The sequence below is a fragment of the Ursus arctos genome, unplaced genomic scaffold, assembly GCF_023065955.2.
Source record: "Ursus arctos isolate Adak ecotype North America unplaced genomic scaffold, UrsArc2.0 scaffold_33, whole genome shotgun sequence".
NCBI lineage: Eukaryota > Metazoa > Chordata > Mammalia > Carnivora > Ursidae > Ursus > Ursus arctos.
Window position 1 is genome coordinate 5,459,234 of NW_026623019.1, and position 16,207 is coordinate 5,475,440.

General features: G+C 37.2%; 1 protein-coding gene and 1 pseudogene across 3 annotated transcripts in view; one reads left to right on the plus strand and one right to left on the minus strand.

The window, feature by feature from the left end:
- The window catches only part of JAK2 (Janus kinase 2), a 267,922-nt gene that overhangs the window by 71,174 nt on the left and 180,541 nt on the right, over positions 1–16,207 (minus strand). For all 3 annotated transcript variants that reach the window (XM_044391265.3, XM_044391264.3, XM_026519241.4), the window contains one exon: positions 13,344–13,594. In XM_044391265.3, the coding sequence (XP_044247200.1) occupies positions 13,344–13,569 (226 nt within the window). In that variant the 5' untranslated portion in view covers positions 13,570–13,594. The remainder of the gene's footprint in view (positions 1–13,343; positions 13,595–16,207) is intronic.
- LOC113270265 (U5 spliceosomal RNA) lies at positions 10,944–11,034 on the plus strand (annotated as a pseudogene).

Sequence of the window (16,207 nt, forward strand, 5' to 3'; positions counted from 1 at the left end):
CACATTGTGCCCATCCCCATCCCCCCTCGCAGGGGACACGGCGACTCTACCCAAACAGGGTTGCCTGAATATCAGCGTGGCAGGCCCCTCCCCCAGAAGGCAGGCTGAAAAATCAAGAAGCCCATATCCCTAAGGTTCCTATAAAACAAGTGCACACTGCCTAGATCCTGGTCAATAATTTGGGCTCTGGGCAACCCCGCAACCTCTCCCCATCAGAATGACGAGGAGGAGAAACCCCCCCACCAAAGAAAAGATAATGAGTCTGTGGCCCCTGCCACAGAACTGATGGATATGGATATAACCAAATTGTCAGAAATGGAGTTCAGAGTAACAATAGTCAAGATGATGTGTAGGCTTGAAAAAATATTAACAAAAATATTAATGAAAATATAGAATCTCTAAGGGCAGAAATGAGAGCGAATCTGGAAGAAATTAAGAACGCTATGAATCAAATGCAGTTAAAACTAGACGTTCTGGCGGTCAGGGTAAATGAGGCAGAAGAACTAATTAGTGAATTGGAGGATGGGATGGTAGAAGAGAAAGTTAAAACAGAAACTTGGCTCAAAAAAATCCAATCTCAAGAATGTAGATTACAGGAGATTACTGACTCAATGAAACGTTCCAATGTCAGAATCATCAGCATCCCCGAAGGGGTGAACAGAGAGAGGACTAGAAGAGATATTTGAAGAAACTGTAGCTGAGAACTTCCCTAATCAGGCAAAGGAAACAAGCATTCGTGTCTAAGAGGCAGAGAGGACCCCTCCCAAGATAAATGAGAACAGGCCTACACCACGTCACATCATAGTACAATTTGCAAATATTACATCCAAGGATACAGTATTGAAAGTGGCCAGGGGGAAGAAAATCCTTACGTATAGAGGGAAAAATATTAAAATAACGTCAGACCTGTCTACAGAGACCTGGCAGGCCAGGAAGGGTTGGCAGGATATTTTTGAAGCTCTATCTGAGAAGACCATGCAGCCAAGGATCCTTTATCCAGCAAGGCTGTCATTCAGAATTGATGGAGAGATAAGGACCTTCCAAGATTGGCAGAAACTGAAGGAATTCGTAACCACCAAACCAGCCCTACATGAGATATTAAGGGGGGTTCTATAAAAGTAAAAGGGCCCCAAGAGTGATACAGAATAGAAATTTACAATCTATAGAAACAAAGACTTCACAGGCAACATGACATCATTAAAATCATATATCTCAATAATCACTCTCAATGTGAATGGCCTAAATGCTCCCATAAAACACCACAGGGTTGCAGACAGGATAAAAAGACATGACCCATCCGTTTGCTGTCTACAAGAGACTCATCTTGAACCTAAAGATACATCCAGACTGAAAGTGAAGGGATGGAAAACCATTTTTCATGCCAATGGATCTCAAAAGAAAGCTGGGGTAGTAATTCTCATATCAGACAGATTAGATTTTAAACTAAAGACTGTAGTTAGAGAAACAGAAGGACACTATATAATTCTTAAAGGATGTATCCAACAAGTGGATATGACAATTATAAATATCTATGCCCCCAACAGGGGAGCAGCTAGATACACAAGCCAACTCTTATCAAGAATAAAGAGACATATAGATAATAATACATTAATAGTAGGGGACCTCAACACTCCACTATCAGCAACAGACAGATCACCTAAGCAGAAAATCAACAAAGACACAAGAGATGTGAACGATATACTGGACCAGATGGACCTCATACATATATACAGAACACTATACTCCAGAACAACAGAATACACATTATTTTTGAATGCACATGGAACTTTCTCCAGAACAGACCATATACTGGGTCACAAAACAGGTCTCAACCGATACCAAAAGACTGAGATTATTCCCTGCATATTCTCAGACCACAATGCTTTGAAATTAGAACTCAATCACAAGAAAAAATTTGGAAGAAACTCAAACACTTGGAAACTAAGAACCATCCTGCTCAAGAATGATTGGGTAAAGCAGGAAATTAAAAATCAATTTGAACAATTTATGGAGAACAATGAGAATGAAAACACATCAGTCAAAACCTATGGGCCAATGCAAAGGCGGTCATAAGGGGAAAATATATAGCCATCCGAACCTCACTCAAAAGAATAGAAAAATCTAAAATGCAGTTTTTATATTCTCACCTCAAGAAGCTGGAGCTAGAACAGAACAGGCCTAACTCACACAGGAGAAAGCAGTTGAACAAGAGTAGAGCAGAGATCAATGAATTAGAAACCAGGAGCACAGTAGAGCAGATTAACAGAACTAGAAGCTGGTTCTTTGAAAGAATAAATAAGATCGATAAGCCACTGGCCAGACTTATTCAAAAGAATAGAGAAAGGACCCAAATTAATAAAATTATGAATGAAAGGGGAGAGGTCATGACCAACACCAATGAAAGAAGAAGTATCATTAGAAACTTTTATCAACAGGTTTAATGCCAATACATTAAACAACCTGGAAGAAATGGATGCCTTCCTGGAAACCTTTAAACTACCAAGACTAAACAGGAAGAAACTGATGTTTAAAACAGACTGATTAATTATGAAGAGATTGAAGCAGTGATCAAAAACCTCCCCAAAAACAATAGTCTAGCGCCTGACGGATTCCCCGGGGAATTCTACCAAACATTCAAAGAAGAAATAATACCTATTCTCCTGAAGCTATTTCAAAAAATAGAAACAGAAGGAAAACTACCAAACTCATTCTATGAGGCCAGTATTACCTTGATCCCCAAACCAGGCAAAGACCCCATCAAAAAGGAGAATTACAAACTGATATCCCCAATGAATATGGATGCCAAAATTCTCAACAAGATCCTAGCTAATAGGATCCAACAGTACATTAAAAGGATTATCCATCATGACCAAGTGGGATTCATCCCTGGGATACAAGGGTGGTTCAACATTTACAAATCGATCAATGTGATAGATCATATCAACAAGAAAAGAGTCAAGAAACATATAATCCTCTCAACTGATGCAGAAAAAGCATTTCACAAAATACAGCATCCTTTCTTGATTAAAACCCTTCAGACTGTGGGGATAGAGGGTACATTCCTCAATTTTATAAAAACCATCTATGAAAAGCCTACAGCGAATATCATTCTCAATGGGGAAAAGCTAAAAGCCTTTCCCTTAAGATCAGGAACACGACAAGAATGCCCACTCTCGCCATTATTATTCAACATAGTACTAGAAGTCCTTGCAACAGCAATCAGACAAGAAAAAGGGATAAAAGGTATTCAAATCAGCAAAGAAGAAGTCAAACTGTCTCTCTTCGCAGATGACATGATACTCTATATGGAAAACCCAAAAGACTCCACCCCCAAACTACTAGAACTTATAGAGCAATTCAGTAATGTGGTGGTATACAAAATCAATGCTCAGAAATCAGTGGCATTTCTATACATGAACAGTGAGACTGAAGAAAGAGAAATTAGGGAATCGATTCCATTTACAATAGCACCAAAAATCATACATTATCTCAGAATTAACTTAACCAGAGACGTAAAGGATCTATATTCTAGAAATTACAAATCACTCTTGAAAGACATTGAAGAAGACACAAAAAGATGGAAAACTATTCCATGCTCATGGATCGGAAGAATAAATATAGTTAAAATCTCTATGCTACCCAGAGCAATCTACACTTTCAATGCCATGCCGATCAAAATACCAATGACAGTTTTCAAAGAACTGGAACAAACAGCCCTTAAATTTGTGTAGAACCAGAAAAGGCCCTGTATCGCCAAGGAATTGTTGAAAAGGAAAAACAAAGCTGGGGGCATCACAAAGCCGGATTTCAAGCTATACTACAAAGCTGTGATCACAAAGACAGCATGATACTGGCACAAAAACAGACACATAGACCAATGGAACAGAATAGAGAACCCAGAAATGGACCCTCAGCTCTTTGGGCAACTAATCTTTGACAAAGCAAGAAAAAACATCCAGTGGAAAAAAGACAGTCTCTTCAATAAATGGTGCTGGGAAAATTGGACAGCTATATGCAAAAGAATGAAACTTAACCACTCTCTCACACCATACACAAAGATAACCTCTAAATGGATGAAAGACCTTGATGTGAGACAGGAATCCATCAAAATCCTAGAGGAGAACATAGGCTGCAACCTCTTTAACATTAGCCACTGCAACTTTTTTCATGACACATCTCCAAAGGCAAGAGAAACAAACAAACAAAAAATGAACTTGTGAGACTTGATCAAGATAAAAAGCTTCTGCACAGCCAAGGAAACAGTCAAAAAAACCAAGAGGCAGCCCAAGGAATGGGAGAAGATATCTGCAAATGACACTACAGATAAAAGATTAGTATCTAAGATCTACAAAGAACTTCTCAAACTCAATACACGTGAAATAAATAATCAAATCAAAAAATGGGCAGAAGATATGAACAGATGCTTTTCCAATGAAGACATACAAATGGCTAACAAACGCATGAAAAAATGTTCAAAATCATTAGCCAGCAGGGAAATTCAAATCAAAACCACATTGAGATACCACCTTACGCCAGTTAGAATGGCAAAAATGGACAAGGCAGGAAACAACAAATGTTGGAGAGGATGTGGAGAAAGGGGATCCCTCTTACACTGTTGGTGGGAATGCAAGTTGGTACAGCCACTGTGGACAACAGTGTGGAGGTCCCTTAAAAAGTTAAAAATTGAGCTACCCTATGATCCAGCTACTGCACTACTGGGTATTTACCCAAAGATACAGACGTAGTGAAGAGAAGGGCCATATGCACCCCAATGTTCATAGCAGCACTGTCCACAATAGCCAAATTGTAGAAGGAGCCGAGACGCCCTTCAGCAGATGACTGGATTAAGAAGATGTGGTCCATACATACAATGGAATATTACTCAGCCATCAAAAAGAACGATTAAACAACATTTGCAGCAACATGGACGGCACTGGAGGAGATAATGCTAAGTGAAATTAGTCAAGCAGAGAAAGACAAGTATCGTATGGTTTCACTCATTTATGGAACATAAGAAGTAGGAAGATCAGTAGGAGAAGAAAGGGAAGAAGGAAGGGGAATAAAAAGAAGGGGGAATGAACCATGAGAGACTATGGACTCTGGGAAACAAACTGAGGGCTTTAGAGGGGAGGCCGGTGATGGGTATTAAGGAGGGCACATACTGCATGGTGCACTGGGTGTTATACGCAAGTAATGAATCATGGAACCTTACATCAAGAACTTGGGATGTATTGTATGGTGACTAACATAACATAATAAAAAATTATTATTAAAAAATGCAAAATAAAAGTGAAAATGGCAAAAATGGATATAAGTTATTCACAACAGAGCAAATACATGAGTAATAATAATTAATAAACGTGAAAGGATGGTAATACCTAGTATTGAAAAAAAATGCAAAATAAAATTATGTGATATCACTTTATATGATTCAGCTAGCACAAATAAGAGGGATAACATCTAGGTCTGATTAGGTGATAGTGTAAAGGGACTATGTTATGTAATTGCTAGAAATGTCAACCTTTCAACCCAGCAATGTACCCCTCAAAGCACAGTACAGTAAGAAAATGTAAAATCAAGAGTAGAAAAATCGAAAAAATTATGGTAGTACAATCCATGGAGCAAAGTATTAGGAAACTCAATAAAAAGAATTAGTGCAAAAGTGTGTGGCTTAAACAGATTTTTCACAATGTATGTTTTTGTGATAAAGGCAAGAAGCATAAAATATGATTTCATTTTATAAAATAATAACCTAAAAATCCTAATGACTGTGTGTATAGGAGGGAGGGGGATTATGTTTCTATATATATTTATATGATCATGTAAAAAACTATAGAAGGAATCACAAGAGATTATTGCCCCGGTTACTAGGATGGGACAGAGGGAAAAGGAAGGTTAAGAGTACAGTAGAGAAAAACCTTCTTTTTAAAAAATAATTCATTAAATAAAAATGGTAAGTCCTCATGTCAAAAAAAAAAAAAAGGAAACAGGAAAAAGAAATAAAAAAAGATACTAATCAATACGAAAATAAGAGTTCATCACATAAATCACCTTGAAACTATAAAGAATGATGGCTTGTCATCCTCTGAATTTTAAAATAACCATGACAGGAAATAATGCCATTCAAATAACTTGAGAAATAGTTATTTTATCTGAATACTATTTTGATCTAGGCTAATTATGCACTAAAAAATACTTTAAACTTGAAAATTTGAATAACATCATCCAATCAACGAAGTAGTTAGCATGGTAATCTCACGTCTCAGTGCCTTGCACATATTACTTCCTTTATCTACCTACCACCTCTCCTCTCCCCACAAAATACTTCACACAGCCAGTGTTCTAGGTATATGAGAGACAGAGCAGGGGATGAAAATGTCCAGGAAAGGGCCATAATAGACCTGATATGAGATGACCCTGGGAAGAGAAAACACTGGGAAGAGAATCTTAACAAAAAAGTAGCATTTAGTTTAAATGTAATCATGCAAACAAAACCGTATATGGAACCATTACTCTTAGCATATGATAACAGGGATTTTTTTAAAAGAAGACAATGGTCATGATTTTCAAACAATAGCATAATCATACAAAGCAGGAAAAGTGAATTCATATCAATGAATCACCAGGATTTTTTTAAAATGATGAATAATGATTTCTTCAAATTGGACTGCATACCTTAATTATAGGTATTATGAATGTATTTATATAAATTGGCACAAAAGGGTCAGAAAAAGTGGGATACACACCAAAAGAAAAATGGTCAAGTCAGCCCTGCAAACAAATAACAAAAGAAAGTGCTTATAGTCATGTTTAGTCACACTGGTATCTTACTCCAAAATGGCAATTATATATTAATACTTATTTCATTTTTCTTAGTTCATGTTAATTGGGTTTTCCTAGAAAGCATGAAAAAGCAATGACGTTGTATTTGAGATATACATTATATCGAAAAAATAGGACCACACAGAAACCTTAGTCATTTTTAACTCTTTCTTTCCCTATACACCAAGTCCAAATTATTTGTATTTTTACTTATTAAAAGCACTTTAATGTGCTTCTTATTTTCCAAGCCATTATAACTGTGATTCAGTTCCATATCATTCTAGAGCAATAGTCATCATCCCACTAATATTAACAAAGTCCCTATTCCATAATAAGCACAGGAGGAGTACAGGAAATACAAAACTAAAAATAGTGCCCAACTTTAAGGATCTCATGTTGTAGCAGATGACTCAGTGACGCCACTGGGGAACTACAATTCAAAAGAGTAAGTGCAATGACAGTAAAGACCATAAGAAAACAAAGTAGTACAGGGGAGAGATGAAAGATTCTTTGCTTGACCAAATTTTAGCAAGGCTCCTCTGAACCCTCCCCAACAAGGCTCATACATGTTCTTCCATGTAGAATCAAGTTTTAGCAAGAATCCTGCTAAGTGTATTTAGCAAGAGTTCCCCACCTTTAATATCCAATCAAACTCCCCACCTCTATTATCCACCAGATGATATCTGATCACCTTGGCCTGCCTACAGCAAGAATCATATTAGGTTGGTTGACCCAGAATCCCCCCCAGACTTGATGTCTACTCTTAGTAATTTTCCATTCACCAATGCCCCCGTCAATCTTTCTCATTGGCTATAAAACCTCATCTGTTCAGGCTGTATTCAGTCAAGCTCGCTTCTATACTGGAATATCTTCCCTATTACAATGGTTTATTAAGTAAAATACATTTTCATCCCTTTAACTTCTATTCAGCTCTGGTTTTAACAGAGGTAAAAGCATTTATCAAGAGAGTCAAATGAAGTAAAGACTTCAGTAAAGGCTTCTAAAGAGGTAATACATAAACTGAAAACACATGAGGATTTAGTTATTCTATGTAATTGCAGGCAGAATACATAAAATGTATACAAACACAGAGGATCAGCTGTAAATGCTCCTGAAGCTAAAACAGCTAAACAGAAAAGAAAAGAGAGGTGCTATATGGCATAGAGCTACAGACAGGATGAGTATATAACCTGGCTGGACCACGGTAGGTTTGGTTTGTCTACTGTTCCAGCATAATTATTAACAGCATATCTTTTCACCTCAAAAGTATGCCAGTTTAAACAATGATAACCTATATAGCATTAGCTTAAAGTCTGATATGAGTTAAGTCTGAGCTCAGCCATTTACTAGCTAGGCAAACTTGTGGTAGTTAATCTAAGCTTATACTTCCATCATCTAAAGAATAAGGACAGAAAACTAAATTCACAGGATAGTTAGAAGGATAAAATGCCATAATATGAATAAAGTACTTAGCAAAGTACATGGCACATAACATGGGTTCCACTGTAAAGAACCCAAGAGTATATTCTAACTGGGCTTCATAAACTATATAAATAGGTTTTTTTTCTTCTCCCTAACTAAATGAGCTAGAATGAGCTATACCAGTACTTTTCAAAATTTAATGTTCATCATTATAACAACCTGGAGACTGTCTTTTGGTTCCATGGTTTATGTTGAAAAGCATGGTTTTGTTGAAAAAGAAAGTTTCTTATTCACTGATTTGGGATGGGGCCTGAGATAATGCATTTCTAACAACCTCCCCGGTGATACTGATGCTACTAAACCATGGACCAACAGATGGATTTAACAGCACACAATATACTACAGAAGATAGAATTAGTCAACACGAAAACAAGTCAATAAAAAGTACCCAAATCGAAGGACAAAAAAATAACAGAACGGAAATAACTGAAGAGAGTATAAAAGGCATTTAAGACCTGTCAAACGGATCTAATTCACATGTAACAGAATGGCCAAGAATTTTCCAAAGCTAAACGGATACTGACCTACAAATTCAGCAAGATCAGAGAGCCCAAAGCAAAATGAAGACAAAGAAAACAACACATAGGTACACCACAAACAGCTGAAGATGAACAACAGAAAGAAAAATCTTAAAAGTAACCAGAGCATAGAAACATATTACCTTCAAAGAAGAAATAAAAGACTAATAGGTAGCTTTTCAACAAAAACCATGGAAGCCAAAAGACAATGAATGAATAGGACATGTTAAGAACACTGAATGAAAGGGCGGGGCGGGGGGGGAGGCCAACCAAGAATTCTATACCTTGTGACAATATCTTTCAAAAACAAAAACAAAACAAAACAAAAAGCAAAAAGAAAAGACATTTTCAGATGAATAAGAGCTGAAGGTGTCTGTCAGCAGCAGACCTGCAATACCGAAATACTAAAAGGAGTTCTTTAGGCCGAAGGAAAATGATGACAGACGGAAGCATGGGAGTACAGGAAAGAATAAAGAACAAGGGAAAGGGTAAATACAAAAGAATGACTATTAAAGCAACAATAATGTAAGTGCCCTGTGGTGTTTATGATGTCTACAGAAGTAAAACAACAATAGTACCAAAAGTGAAGAGAAGTAAATGGAGTTAAACTGCTCTCAAGTTCTTGACTTGTTTAGAAAATTATAACACACTAGGCTTAAGATTGTAATAAGCCAAAAATGTACATTGTGATAGCTAGGGTAACCCTAAAAGAACAGTACAAAAACTCTAACACAACATCTAATAAAAGAGATTTTTAAAAAATTAAAAATACAACAATCTTGAAAAAGAACAAGAAAGTTGGAAAACTCACACTTCCTGATTATAAAACTTAACTACAAAGCTATAATAATGCAGAGAGTATGGTACTGGCATTAAGACATATAGACAGCAGAACCGAAAATCCAGAAACAAACCCACTCATGTATGGCCAAATGATACTTTGGAAGGGTTCTGAGACTACTGAGCAGGGAAATCATATCTTCTTCATCAAATGGAGCTGGGATTTGCATGTAGATATCCATTTGTTACTGGCTTTTTACACTTCCTATAATATTTACAAGGTTCATCCGTGTTGTATCATGTATTTGATACTATTTAGCTGAATATTATTCAGCCATAAAAGAATAATGTACTAATACATGGTACGACATAGATGAATCTTATAAACACTATATAAAGTGGAAGAAGTCAGTAACACATAGATACTCACATGCAAAAGAATGACACTGGACCTGTACCTCAAACCAGCTGCAAAAATGAACTCAAAGTGAAGAAAACTACAACAATAAAACTCCTAGAAGAAACTACAAGGGCAAATCTTCATGAACTTGGATTTGGTAATGGATTCTTAGATATGACACAAAAACACAAGCAACAACAACAAAAATAATAAACAAGGTTTCATTAGAATGAAAAATCTGTGCTTCAAAGGACACTACCAGATTCAGACAGTGAAAAGACAAAACATAAAATGGGAGAAAAGACTTCCAAATCATATATTCGATACAGATCTGTATCTAGAAAATACAACTATTAACTCAACAACAAACAAACAAAAAGCCTTTTAAAAAGTGGACAAAGGATATGAATAGACATTTCTCCAAAGACGCACAAACTGCCAATAAACGATGCAAAGATACTAAAAAAATTGGTAATCAGGAAAAAAAATCAAAACTACAATAAGATAGCATTTTATACCCATTAGAATGGATATAAGTTTTATAAGGTCATATAACAAGTGTTATCAGGGATGTGGAGTAATCAGAACCCTGACACACTACTGGTATGAATATAAAATGGTGCAGCCACTTTGGAAAACAGTCTGGGAGTTCCTCAAAAAATTAAACATAGAGTTACCATTTGACCCATAATTCCACTTCTGGGTATACACACAGAAGTAAAATTGTCTGTCCACACTGTACACAACATTGTACACAATGTTCACAGGAATATTATTTATGATAGACAAAGACTAAAAGAGCCAAAATGTCCAGCAAATGATCAATGGTTAAATAATGTGTGGCATCATCCATACAGTAGCATATTCTTCAGCCATAAAAGAATGAAGTGCTGACAGATGGTACAATATGGATGAACTTCACAAAAATTGTATGAGTAGAATACTCTGGAGTTTCTCTTCAGATCACATAAATCTTTCACCTTTTACTAAAGATTTCCATGGCAGGGGGCTATTATATATGAGTATAAAAAGCTAGTAAGAAAAGGCCACATATTATATGATCCCATCTATATGAAATATCTAGACAAACAAATGTATTGAGACAGAATATAGATTAGGGGATGCCTGAGGCTGGAGAGGGATGAGGGGGTTGAAGAGTGATAGCCAATAAACACAGAGTTTCTTTTGGGGTGAAAAAATGTTCTAAAAGTGACTGGTGATATTAAAAACCACTGAAAGGTACACTTTTAAAAGTATGAAATGAATGATATGTGAATCATTTATCATTAACATTTTTTCAAAAAAACACAATGAGATACAACTTCACACCCACTAGTATGTCATTCATCAAAAAGACAGGTAATAACGAGTGTTGACCAGGATGCAGAAAAACTGGGACCTTCATACACTGCTGGTAGAAATGTAAAATGATGTAGGTGCCTTGAAAATATTCTGGCAGTTCCTCACAAAGTTACAATATGACTCAGGAATTCAACTCCTTGTCACAAAAAAACACATATGGTATGATTCCGTTTGAATGTTCCAAATAAATTCTTAGAGATATAAGTAGAGTTGTTGTTGGGGGAGCTGGGAAAGAAATGGAAAATAATTTCGATGGGTAAGTGGTTTCCTTCTGGGGGTGCTGAAAACTGATATGATAGTTGCATGGTTCTGTGAATATACTAGAAATATTGGACTTTTTAACGAAGGAAGAAGAAAGAAAAGGAGGAGAAGATCTCAAAAGCAGCTAAGTAAATCACCAATTACCTAACCATGTGCCAGAACGAAGTCCATTACTATTTAAAGAATACAACAGGGACACCTGGGTGGCTCACTCAGTTAAGTGTCTGCCTTTAGCTCAGGTCATGATCCTAGGGTCCTGGGATCGAGTCCCACATCGGGCTCTTTGCTCAGTGAGGAGCCTGCTTCTCCCTCTGCCTGCCTCTCCCCCTGCTTGTGCAGCATGCTCTCTCTCTCTCTGACAAATAAATAAATAAAATCTTTTAAAAAAAAGCTACTTCTGAAAGAACAAAAGAGAAAGAAAGAAAGAAAGAAAGAGAGAGAGAGAGAGAGAAAGAAAGAAAGAAAGAAAGAAAGAAAGAAAGAAAGGGAGAGAGAAAGAAAGAAAGAAGGAAAAGAAAAATCCAGCAGGCAACAATGTAAATTGCAAATTTATATCACAATACCCAGCATCCAACCAAAAATTGTAGGCATTCAAAAAAGCAGGAAAATATGACCTAAAACCAGAAGAAACATCAATCAGTAGAAGGATACCTGGAAATGACAGAGATGGTAGAATTACCAATTAACAAAGTTAAATCAGGTACTGCAATATATTTCATCTAGTAAAGAAGGTAGAGCAAAACATGAACATGATGAGGCAATGGAAATTATTAAAAAGCAATCCAAATAAAGCTTCTAGAGTAAAAACTGCAGAAAAAAGATAAGCAGACGTGAAGACATAGCAATAGAAACTTACCATTTTGCCCTAGTACCCCAAAATTTACATCCTTTTCACATTCAAAATATATTCACTCCATCCAGCAGCCCCAAAAGTCTTAACTCATTCCAGCATCAACTCGAAAGTCTCAAGTTCACAGACTCATCTGAATATCAACTAAAGCATATTTGGGTGAGACTCAAGGTACCATTCATTCTTAAGCAAACTGCACTCCTGTGAATCTGTGAAATCGAACAATTTAAATGCTTCCAAAATATGATGCTAGGACAGGCATAAGATAGACATTTCTCCTCCAAAAGCGAGCAGAATAAAAGGAGTGACAGGTCCCAAGCAAGTCTAAAACCAAACAGGGCAAATTCCATTAGACCTAAGGCTCAAGAATAATCCTCTCTGACATGACAATCTGTTCTCCTTGTCCACCAGGGCAGAGGTCTTGCCTACAGGACACACTGGGACAAGGTTTCTGTCCTTGTAGCTTTACCAAAGGTTAGCCCCAATGCTTCCGGCTGCCCAGCCCCAGTGGATTTGTGGGGCTCCATCCTTTGAAATCATGCTCCCTGGGCCTGTGCACTCTTCCCTGCTGGAAACGCACACTCCATCAAGGTTTACCACCTGAACCCTGTGGCGGGCAGCGGCTGGACTTCGAGAGCTGCACCTGGGGCAACCAAGGAGCTCAGCACCTACAAAGCCCTCAGTGTGAGGCAGCACCAGGCAGCAAGCAGGTCTCCAAGCTCTGGCAGCTCTTGCTTTGAAAGCATACTGCCATATAAGCATTTTTAAAGATAAAAAATAATACATTATATATGTACATGGCATTAGAGTAGCATAATTGAAGTGATGATCTATTAACAAGGAGAAAATAATTTTTTAAGGTATTTACCACAAGCTTTAGAAGCAGCAACACAAATATCTTCCGCAACATACTCCCCAGTTGGAAACTTCAGATACTCTCCTTCAGCTTTCTCAAGAGAATGATAAAGATACACCTGTAGGAGCGGTTCTATGTCCTTCACGGGATTAGCGTTTCCAGGAATATCACCATTCTGATGTACAGGAGATACGGATGTTCCTTCCATTTCTGTCATTGTAAGGCAAGCCATTCCCATGCAGAATTTTTTTCAGAACATTTGCCTATTAAGAAAAAAACAGTAAGTTACAAAAGAAAGTGATACTGATAAGGCATCCCTCATATACAAAGAAGGCTTCACTGAAAGCAGTGACTTTGTTAAATTCATTAACTGAATAAATATTGTGTACTACTATATACAAAGCACAGTGAGAGACATTGACATTATAAACTTCCTGTGGACAAGGACCATAAAGCTGAAGTTTACAACTTAACTGAGGAAACCTAATACAGACATGTAATATTAACAAAACAAACAACAAAATTAGTCACAGGCAACAGGAGAAGGGATCCCACTAGGCAACATAAATTCTCAATAAATGAATTACTGTGACAATTGCTCATTGGTGTCTAGAGGGGGTAAATAACATTTCAAACTGGGTTTAAACTGGTGAGTTTTATTAGAGAGGTCACATTTAAAAACTGATTCTGTACAACAGACTGGATTTATATGAATGACAGAGTAGAACTGTGCTGAGAAGTAGGAAGGTACAAGATCTATTCTAATTTACTGGGCTGAAGTACAGTATTTAAGAAGTTATACCATTTAGGAAAGGATTTTTAAAAAAGATATTTGTGGCAAACTGCAACTACATACCCAAAATACATTTTTCCTTCTTCCTTGATAGAGCCCAATTTCTTTGGGGAGAGCAACATACTCTCCAAAGAACTGTACTTCCCCACAGATGGATAGCCATGTGAACCAGTTTCAACAAATTAGATTTAAGTGGAGGTTGCTTGGTGGTACTTCCAGGAGCACTCCTTAAAAGGAGGCTGACTTGGCTTCCCTTCTGCTTTTTGCTTTCCCCCCTTTACTTTCTTCCTACCTGCCTCTGAGCATAAATATAGGGTAGGACAGTCACTTTAAAACCATGAAGCAACCAGGAAGGAAATGACAAAAGAATAAAAGACCTAGCAAACTTAAGCATCCAAATCAATGTCGAGAATCACCTATCTACCACCAAACATCTTATAATTTGTAAATGAATGCAATCTTAACTGTTATAACGTGCAAAACTAAGAAAACTCTGAATATCAGATCAAAGAATTTAAGGGGCATTTGGCTGGCTCAGTTGGTAGAGTGTGCAACTCTTAATCTCAGGGTCGTGAGTTCAAGCCACACGTTGAGCATGGAACTCAATAAATAAATACATAAATAAATAGATCAGATCAAAGAAGTTAAACATTATCCTACAGTCAATGATCAATGAGAAAGCTGAAACCGAAACAGTTAAAAAGCTACTTCAATAGTCTGGATAGTAGTAAGATCCTGAACTGAAACCGCCAACAGTTGACTGATGAATGGTAATGTGACAGCAAGAATTCAGGCAACCTGGTAACAAACTGAATACAGAAGAAGCCAGGAGTCCAGGTATGGGATGAGTAAGTCACAGGAGTAAAAGGCACAGCACAGAGATTACAGTTAATACTATTGTAACAGCGTACAACAGTGTCATAGTGCTGAGGGCTAAGCTTGTGGTGAGCACAACGTAACGTATAGAGATGCTGAATCACTATGCTGCACACCTGATACTAATGCAACACTGTGTACAACTATACTCAAATTTTAAAAAGGTGTTTTTAAAGCCAGGAGTAAAAGACAGCGGGAAGATTTCAGGTTTGGGAGATCTATAATACCATTAACGGAAACGAGGAAATGAACACTTTGCCCCTTGACACTGGCAGGTGAGGAGAATCAAGACTGCTGCTTTACGCACTTTTGTTTAGAAATGAAAGTAGGGCAATTACACAATAATTTAGCTAGCAGCTAAAACATGAGATTGATATTTGAAACAGCTAAAAATCTGACCACCTTTCGCATAGATGTACTCATTTATTTTTTTTTTAAAGATTTTATTTATTTATTCGACAGAGATAGAGACAGCCAGCGAGAGAGGGAACACAAGCAGGGGGAGTGGGAGAGGAAGAACCAGGCTCACAGCAGAGGAGCCTGACGTGGGGCTCGATCCCACAACGCCGGGATCACGCCCTGAGCCGAAGGCAGACGCTTAACCGCTGTGCCACCCAGGCGCCCCTACAGATGTACTCATTTAAATCACGAGCAGAGCCATGTGAAGGGAGAAAGGGAAAGTGATAGCAAACATCTGCATACAGCATTTACTGACTGCCAAGCACTATACTAAGTATAGACATTAGAGGAATGAAAAACTATGATTAAGTGAAACGCAAGGTGAAATTTAGCTCTGTTTCTAACTATAAGGACCTTAATCGATTAGAGGAAATACTAGAGTTAATACTTAGTTCTTCAAATAACTGGGGACTTCCAGTGAGTAGAGAAAAAAGAAACAAGAAACTGGCAATTGTTAAAACCACAAGATTTTTTGAAGTCCACCTGCTATTGAATACACAAACCTAAACAATTTTAATTCGTTCAAAAATAACAATTTTTAAAAATTTTTTTTCATTTATTACACTCTTTTTTACTCAAGTAGAGAACACCATCTAAAATGAACTCCTAGCCATTAAGAGGCAAATTTGCAAGAATTTCATCAATTTGTGCTCACCATTGTTTTGGATCCTATGCTTTCCTTCTGAACTTTTTTCTGCTGAAATGTGTCTTTTAGACTGGTATCCAAGATCTATAAAGAACTTCTCAA